The 9,685-nt window shown below is 42.1% G+C and overlaps 1 protein-coding gene across 1 annotated transcript in view; it reads right to left on the bottom strand.

Moving 5' to 3' along the window:
* Positions 1-437: 437 nt before the first annotated feature.
* The window catches only part of CFAP53 (cilia and flagella associated protein 53), a 67,748-nt gene continuing 58,500 nt past the window's right edge, over positions 438-9,685 (bottom strand). The window contains exons 6-8 of the mRNA XM_007943853.1: positions 7,431-7,647; positions 4,058-4,160; positions 438-666 (exon numbers count right to left, since the gene is read on the bottom strand). Coding sequence (XP_007942044.1) covers positions 438-666; positions 4,058-4,160; positions 7,431-7,647 — 549 coding nt within the window. The remainder of the gene's footprint in view (positions 667-4,057; positions 4,161-7,430; positions 7,648-9,685) is intronic.

Below are 9,685 nucleotides of genomic sequence, written 5' to 3'. Positions count from 1 at the left end.
CCTGTCACGTAGGAGGCACTTGGTTAATATTTGTTTAATGGATGAACAAGCGGGTTAATGAAAGTGGCTGGCAGTCCCAGCTCGGTCTACAAAAATGCCCCGTAATTACTGTGAATTATATATGTAAGAGAAAAAAGACAGAGCCAAGAGGAAAAGGGCATATATAGCGTAGAGAGAGGGGAGGAAGCGAACCTATTAACAAAAGGAGTAAAAAAGGGAGGCAAGGGGCAAGTCCGGAATATAGCAAGTTTATCATTCAGATTTCTAAGTCAGCGAAATCTAAATAAGAGATGGTTTTATTTGAAGAAAGAGAATTATGTATGTAAACTAAGCAATCCCGAGGAGGAGGAAAGGGTTCATCCATGAGTTAAAAGGAATGTAAAAGTATATTGTAGTTAAAATAGCAAAAGCCTGAGAAACGCTGTATGTCTGTGGAACTAGAGTGGCAGCTGAGTCCGGCATCCTCTCCTCATGGGATGAATGTTCCGGGCCAGCGCCTGGGGGCTGCTCAGGATCTCTTGGATCTTGTCCTGGCAAAGCCTGTTGGCTGCTACCCCTGCTTCGTACTCTCGGCGCACCTCTGCCTTCTCAGCTGCACGGGCCAGCTGCTGGGAGGCCACCTGCATCTGCAGTTGCTGCCTGTACTCCTGGGCCAAACCACAGCGCCTGAAGTGTTAGAAACATCAAAGTACAAAATGATCAAAGCTGGAATTTGGACTTACAGCGCGTATCACAATTGGAAAATAATTTGTGAAGTCAAACTAAAATTCTTAAAATCAGGGTGAGTGGGAAGGAAATGGATGAAAAATTCAGTTACGTGTTTTGGTTACAATAATTAAGATAATCGTAGAACAAATATTGATTTTAGGGAGGGAATCCATCTTCTCTGCTCATAGTGTTTACGGCATCCTCGGCCTCTCCATCGCGCTGCTAACTCCTCTGGATAATGAAGCAGTGACTTACCTGTTGGTAAAATTGGAAGGAATGAACAGGCAGCACCAGTTTAGCTTTGCCCTCTTCCTCTTGGAAGCTTGGACCCACTGCCATCCAGTCGATTCCAATTCATAGCAACCCTTTAAGGACAGAGTAAGACTGCCCCATAGGGTTTCCAAGGCTGTAAATCCTTATGGAAGCAGACTGCCTCATCTTTCTTCCGCAGAGCGGCTGGTGGGTTCAGGCTGCCGACCTTTTGGTTATCAGCCCAACGCTTCAACCACAGCACCAGCAGAGCTCCCCTCTTGGAAGCTCGTCTGCCTGTTTTCCACTCAGATCTCTACCGAAGGGTCACGCCCCCACAGGGTAGGCCTACAGCAGTCTGGCATTGCTGGTGACTGGATGGGTCAGTTTGCCACATTCTGCTCAGTCTTAACAAGCCCAATTTCCTGCATATATATCAGCCGCATTTTTAATATATGAGCCACATTTTTAATACCAGCTTTTATCAAAAATAATGATAGCATGGATAGCTCTCTGTGGCAGACTGTATTTCCCAGAGATGGCTGCAGTCCCATCTCCCTTCCACATGTTCTTCTGCAATGTAAACTTGCTATCCCTTGATCAAGATGCCCTCTGCCATTAAGTCGATTCCAACTCATAGTGACCACCATTGGGTTTCCAAGGCTGTAAATCTTTATGGAAGTAGACAGCCTCATCTTCCTCCCACCGAGCAGCTGGTGGGTTTGAACTGCCGACCTTCTGGTTAGCAGCCAAGTGCCTTACCCACTACGCCACCAGAGCTCCTTACTTGATCAAAAGGGGGAGCTCATTTCTTTATCCTCTTATATCTGGAAGGGCACTGTGACTGCTTTTACAACCAACAGAAAATGGTGACATGACACTATGCCAGTCCTGGGTGTAGGCCCTTAACTGGCCTGGCAGCTTTGTCTTCCTGTTTCTTGAAATGTTTGCTGTTGAGACTCTCTCTCTCAGAAACAGCCACCATACTGTGAGAAGAGCAAGCTATGTGGAGAGGCCATGTGTAAGTGTTTCAGGTGATACACCAGATGAGACCTCCGACTACAGCCAACATAAACTGCCCGCAACGGGAATGGGTACTTAGATAGCCAGCCCAGGCGAGCCTTCAGATGCAGGCAGCCCCAGACGACATCTAACTTCAGCCACAAGAGAGACTCCCAGTAAGAACTGTCCAGTGGAGCCTTGTCTACCCACAGAATCATGAGATACTTATAAGTCTTTAGCTACAGGTTTTTGAGTGTTTTGTTATGCAGCAATAGTAAATGCAACACAGTTTGCTTTCTTATCTATCAGTTGATTCAGAAGTGGGGCAAGAAAGAAAGGTGCTGCTTACTGAGTCCTCCCCAAATATCCAACAATAGACCTTTGAAAACTGAGAAGGAGGGCAAGGAAACTGGATGGCCGGAAACGGAGCACCCAGAACAGAAATGGTGAGCACGTCAATGCGTCGTGACAAATGTAACCAACGTCACTGAACAATCTGTGTAGAAATTGTTGAACGGGAACCTAACCTGCTGTGTAAACGTTCATCAAAAACACAATACAATATTATTTTTTAACAAATGAGAAGGAAATGTTTTCCATTTTTGCTAAGTGTGAAGATCTCTGATCTCCGGAGCAGAGGCAAGAGCACAAAGTTAGTAGGGTCGGCCAGGTATTCTTGTTAGTGCCTTCAGGCTGACAACAGGCTCAGGCACATAAACTATGCTCTTTCCAAGAAGAAAAGGGCTTAATGTACCATCTGTGAGTGATTTGATGGATAGGCCCCAGGGACAGAAGAGTGAGCAGCAATTAGAGAAGCCACGCCCCTCTGCCTCCACTACACTGGCCACTGGCACTGGGTCCCATAGTCACCAGTGAGAAGGAGCTGCTATTGTCCACAAAAGACTTCAGCAAGGCAGGCATCAGCCTGCTTCCTCCACCTGAGCCTGAATGTGGTGACCTGGGGGACACTAGCTAATCCCAGTCAGGATTTTGTTAGAGAAAGAGAGTAGTATTTCTCAAAGCCTCCAGACCATTTTTGTTTTCTAGCCCAGTGAGGCTAGAAAAATCCTCCTGGAGACATTTGCATGGAATCCTGTCCCCATAAGCCACTTCTGCTAGTCTAACTAACTTTCCCCCCTACCTTCCAGGATTTCATTTAAAAATTTCTTCTTAATGTCCCAGCACTAATAGCAAAGTTCAACAAGACAGAAAATAACAAATGCTGGTGAGGATGTGGAGAAATTGGGACTCTCATACACTGCTGGTGGGACTGTAAAGTTACATAACCACTGTGGAAAGCAGTATGGCAATTCCTTAAAAAGTTGGAATTAGAAATACCATTTGATCCAGCAATCCCATTACTAGGTGTATATCCTAAAGAAGTGAGAGCCATGACAAGAACAGATATATGCACACCCATGTTCATCACAGCACTATTTACAATAGCCAAAACATGGAAACAACCTATGTGCCCATCAACCGAAGAATGGATGACCAAACTATGGTACACATGCACAATGGAATACTATGCAACACTAAAGAATAATGTAGAATCTGCAAAACACTGCACAATATGGATGAATTTGGAGGACATTATGCTGAATGAAATAAATCAATCACAGAAGGGCAAATATTGTATTAGTTCATTATTGTAAAGTCAAGGAAAGTTTTATATGTGAAAGGAAACTTTCTCTTTTGGTTACCAGGGATAGGAGGAGAGGGGAGAGGACACTGCAAAAATAATGAATAAACAAATAAAATTCTTCTTGTTATTTCATTAGGATTTAGGGTTGGTATCTATTTTCCTATGAAAGTTTGTAGACTGCTTTGAACTTCTAGAAGGAAAAGTGTAGTACTGACGTAAATTATGGAAGGAAGTTTGGACAATCTATTTCCATAGTGATATCGCCTCGGAAACACAAGGAGGGGTCTCTATGAGTTGGATCCGACTTGATGGCAGTGCACTGTGCTGCATTGCAACGTAAATTAATATACAGAATGCATGAGTGTTATGGCACACTGCCCTCTCTATGTATTAAAAAACCACAACTTTTTTTTAAGGCGGTAAATACTAAAAATAAAGAAAACAAAACCATACCTTGCAAAATTCTCTCTGTCTTCACAGTTAAGTTCTCTCAGACCTTCATTTATGCGTTGCTGTTCCACAGCACGTTCTTCCTGCTCTTTGGCTTTTCGTTGCACTAAGGAAGACAAAAATAATTTTCTGACAAGTAATATAACTGTTTTATTTCTTTTTTCAGACAAGACCTACTGACACCCTTCTGAGGTCATCAAAAGCCATACTGCCTTGAGAAAAGCAGAGCTTAGTATGACTGGGTTGAGTCTTAGATCAATCAAGCAGAAGTAGTGATCTCCACTGAGCAAAGAATAGGCTTTAGGCTTACTTCTGCGGTGATCTACACAGATTTTCTCTTACCTTTTTTTTTTAATTGAAAATCTACACTCAGCCTTTTTATGCCAGATTACCACTGTACCATTAAAGCATTTCTCATCTTTCCCTTCTTTACATTAAACAATCCTCTTGCCATTCACGTTAATAAAACAGCTTATTTATTATAAAATAAATATTGTAAAGTCAGTATGTAAAGGTTCTTAAGAGTTCATGATAAAAACTTAAGCATCACAATAAAAGAAAAGACAAAGGAAAGAAACAGAAAATTCACCAAAGAATAAATGTAACTGGCAGATATGCACATAAAATAAATCTATCTTTGGTCCTAAAATCCATTTATAGGAATTTATCTTAAATAACCAGAGATGAATTAAAAAAAAAAAAAAAAAACTGAGCAGAGATAGTAACCTGCAATGCTAAAATAATGGTAAAAAGATTGGAAACACAGGTATTCCCTGAGTTCTGATGTATGCACTTAGGACTGTCTGTTCATTTGGTACATCTTATTATTAGTAATAGGAGCTCTGTGGTGTAGTGCCTAAGTCATTTGACTGCTAACCAGAAGGCTGGTGGTTCAAACCCATCAGCCACTCCTCGAAAGGAAGATTGGGCAATCTACTTCCATAGTGATACCAGCTTGGAAACCCAAGAAGAGGTCGCTATGAGTCAGATCTGACACAATGGTAGTGACTTTGTTTTTTTTTTTTTTTTTTTTAATCATTAGTAATATGTACTACATATATTGTTGCAGCACATAACTTGCTGATGTTCCCAATCTCGGATGATTATGTGTAATGTTTCCAACCTTCAAAGACAAACAAAGATCAGATTTATAAAAATACTGATAATAAAAGGAAATTATAATGGTAACTAAAAAACAAAAAGAAAAAAAAAGGTATTCAACATACATTAGAACGGACTTAGCACAGAGACATCAGAATGGAACCTCATCATAAATTGGGGACTACCTATGACTGAGGAGCTCTGGTAGCATAGTGGCTAAAACACTTGCCTGCTAACCAGACTGCTGGCGGTTCAAACCCACCAGCCACTCCTCGGAAGGAAGGTTGGGCAATCCTACTTCCGTAGTGATACTGCCTCGGAAACCCAAGGAGGGGTCGCTATGAGTCGGGGCCGACTCGACGGCACATAACAACAACCACAACAACCACCTATGATCTGAAGGTCTATTAGCAATGTTTCGGTAAAATAAATTACAGTCTATTTTTAGAACAGTTTTTTAAGAGGCCATTAAAAATCATACAATTGAAGAAAATGACATGGAAAAATGCTTATGATAAGTAAAATAATGAAAACTATGAAACAGCATGTTCACTGTAGCCCTAATTTATGAGGGGGAGAATACACATATACTTATGTATATACATATACAAACAGTAAAAATACTAGAAAGAAATACACCAAGCTGTGAATAGCAGTTATTCCTGTAATGGAAGTATGCTTGATTTTGTTTCCTTGTTTTTTAAAGGTCCCAAACACTTAAAATTTCTCAATATTGTCTAAAATTTTTCTCACTGATGAATAACAGAAATCTTTTCAGCCTATAGTTTTCTTTGCAATTTCTTAAATTTGTATTTAATATTGACTTAATAATTTTCAACTGCTGTTACACTTCCTGGAAAGGAGAATTAATCAATGAAACTGGGATGAGTTTTCTCTTACAAAGACCACTAGTGTGAAGGCTAGCCATCTATTGCCTCTCCTGTTTGTTAGGCTGGACATGGAAATGTTAGGAACCTGAAGGTGGGACCTAATAATTATCTCCTTCTGTGACCAAGCACTGTTAGAGGCCAAGAGGATACTAAGACAAAGATGTGAACATCCACCATGAAAGCCCTGGAATGAGGATTTAAATAAATCAGCATTGATTGGGGGTACACTGAAGGCCTCTCAAGGATGTCTAGAATTCCTCAACATCAAGAGCATCATAAACAGAGAAAACTACCAGAGCAAAGGTATGATGGTGCAGTGCAGTGAATTACCTGGTACGGCTCTTCTAGCTATGGTCTTTGTGACTCCCATCAGATGACTGGGTGGAATTATGCAAATGTAAGGTGCTTATGGCCCACGAAGGGGATTGGGTAGCTTGTTAGTTATGTCAGTAAGGTACTTGACACCCTTGCAGGAATGGGACCATGGAAATAATGGGTATGCAACCCTAATGTAGGGATTGGTCAGTTTTGTCATTCTTCTAGGCTTAAAATGAGCCCTTGTAAAAGCAAAAAGGGGGAATCTCATTGCCATCAAAAGTGAAGAGCTGGAGGTGGAGTAGAACGCATTCCTGGACCTAGGATCTATGTGCTGGACCTTCTTGGCAGAGAGGCAGGAGAGAGACAGCAGAAAGACAGTGACAGCAGAACAGGAGACAGAGCAGCGGTCTTGCTGGCCCATGGAGAGAGAAAATTGAGTGCCTTTGGGCAGGAGCCTTGCTGGCAGAGTGGGGGGCACCTAGATGCCCTATCAGCAGAGCTAAAAGAGCTTTGAAACACTTGCCCGGGCATGGCAGAAGCCAGGTCCAAAGGCCAAGGGCCAAAGAGAGGCATGCCTGAGGGCATGGTAGAGGGGAGGCTGTCCTGATTGAAGAATTGTATCCTGAGCATTCTTGAACCTGAGCTGTTGTAGCCTGTTACTTCCCTAATAAATCCCATAATCATGAGTGTTGTCTGTGTGGCCATTGCATCGAATTATTGAGCCCAGTAGAGAAGTACAGAGTGCCATGGGAGGGATGGTTGGTGTCAGAGTGGGTAAAAAGTTTGGAGGATGACGCATGTGTGGAGTAGGCCTGTCCCCATTGGGTTTCCAAGGCTGTAAATCTTTATGGAAGCAGACTGACTCATCTTTCTTCCACACAATGGCTGGTAGGTTCAAAGCACTTAATTTCTGGTTCACAGCCAATGCTTTAACCACTACACCACCAGAGCTCCTTTTAACTAAGACAAAGGACCTATGTAATAAATATTTTGTTTGCTACTAAATTGAATTAAGACCAAAGTATACTATAACCAAACTATATATATGACTGCATCCAGTTCCTTACACTTTTCTTGAACTTGGAGTTTTCTTGTGCACATGACCTCACTGATGAGCTGTTTCCTTGCTTCCTTCTCAAGTTTCAGTTCCCTGTCCTTCTCAGCCAGCTTCTTCTCTTTCTCTTCCTCTAATACTCTGTCCAGCTCTTTCTCCAGAGCTTTTTCTTCCTTGCGTCGCTGTGCCACATACTCATTATATATCTTCTGTTCTCTTACCATATCTTCCTACATAACAAAGAATAATTCATGCTGTTAAAATGTTCAGGTGCAATAATGATATCGAGGGTAAGTTGTAAAACAAGTCCCAATCTTTTAGAGCTACAGACGTGAATATTTACAGATTAAATATTATGAGAGGTGATGGGGAATGGGTGAGGGCAGAGATGAAACAGGATCAGCCATTAGTGGGTAGTTTTTGAAGCTAGGTTATGGGCACATGGGGGTTCATTGTCCTCATCTTTGTTTCTGTTTGAAATGTTTTGTCACACATATTTGAATAAATGAATTCAAACACCTTCCTCAAGTGTTTCTCAGAGCAGTTCCCAAATAATCTGCAATGATAAAGCTTTATTTTCATTGATTGTATTTTAGGTAGATAAAATACTAACTCGATACACAAAATACAGATAGTCCCTGAGTTAAAAACTCTGATTTACAGACGACTCCTACTTGCCCCGTACAGACGACTGCTACTTGACTCCTACTTGCCCCGTAATGTAACTGTGCCCTCACTTTAAAACAACTGAACTAACACTTTAAAACAACATAGTAACTAATGTTGTTGTTACTATGTGCCGTCAGGTCGGACCCTACTCACAGCGACCCCTCCTGGGGTTTCAGAGGTAGTATCTCTACGGAAGTAGATTGCCCAACCTTCTTTCCAAGGAGTGGCTGGTGGGTTTAAACCACCAGACTTCTACTTAGCAGTCAAGCGCCTTGGGCACTACACCACCAGAGTTCCCAAACTAATCCCTACTCAAAACAAAGTCTTCATGACTATAGCCTTCACTTGCTGCACGTACAGCTTTTAAATCACTGATTATCACTTTCTTTGCACTAAAATGGGCTAAACAAAAACCATCTGCCTCTGTTCTGACTGATCTACAAATTCTTAACGACACATTTAGGAAAGGCTCTTGCTCCTAACTAGGACTGCCTGTAAATTATTACTATTATAGGACCATCCCTTCTGACTAGTGGAGCAGTCACCTGATACTTTGTAATGGCAATTCTCAAGCTTAGCTACCCCTGGGAATCACGTGGGGAGCTGTAGAAAGTACTGGTGGCTGATTCTGCTCTCAGAGATTCCTATTTCATGGGTATCTTTTAAGAAGCTCTGGTGGCATAGTGCCTAAGGCATTTGACTGCCAACCAGAAGTTTGGTGGTTCAAATCCATCAGCCACTCCAGGGAAGGAAGACTGGCAATCTACTTCCATAAAGATTTACTGCTTCAGAAACCTAAAAGGGGTCACTAGGAGTTGGAATCAACTCGATGGCAGTGAGTTTGATTTTTGGTCTTAAGGTCCCTGGTGGCACAGTGGTTAAGTGCTCGGTTGTAACTGAGAGGTCAGCAGTACCATGGGATGAAGATTTAAAGCTTTGGAAATCCTAGGGGGCAGTGAAAACCTGTCCTGTACGGTCACTATGACTTGCAATCAATGGCAGCAGGTCAGTTTTTGGGTTTTAAGTTCCCCAGGTGATTATGACATGCAGCCAAAGTTGACAACTGATGCTTTGTAAAGCAGGCATTCCAAGTTCATTTTTCTGTCCTTCATGGTATTAGATTTGTGCTGCTCTATCTCATCTTTGATCCAATCTTTTTTGAAACACCAAAGATGTGGGGTGAGTGAGATCTGAGGGGGTAGCTGCACTCCCGGAAAGGCTACCATATATCTCTAACACAGGAGCCAGTGTAGCTCACCACCTATTTTTGTAAATAATGTCTGACTGGAATACCACTGTTCTCATGTGTTAGTGCCTTAGGTAGTTGACTGCTAACCAGAAGACTGGCAGTTCAAACCCACCGGCCACTCCTGGAAAGGAAGATTGGGCAATCTACTTCTGTAGTGATACTGCCTCAGAAACCCAAGGAGGGGTTGCTATGAGTCAGGGCCGACTCAATAGCACATAACAACAACAACGTGTTTATGTCTGTGGCTGCTTTCACTCAACAGTGGCAGAGTTAAGTAGCTTGTAGATTGTACGGCCTGAAAAATCAAAAATATTTACCATCTGGTCCTGTATAAAAAGTCTCCGATTCCT

Source organism: Orycteropus afer, unplaced genomic scaffold, assembly GCF_000298275.1.
Source record: "Orycteropus afer afer isolate SDZICR_OR568_19922 unplaced genomic scaffold, OryAfe1.0 scaffold00113, whole genome shotgun sequence".
NCBI lineage: Eukaryota > Metazoa > Chordata > Mammalia > Tubulidentata > Orycteropodidae > Orycteropus > Orycteropus afer.
The sequence above is the reverse complement of the archived record's forward strand: the minus strand, read 5'-3'. Positions and strand labels throughout refer to the sequence as shown.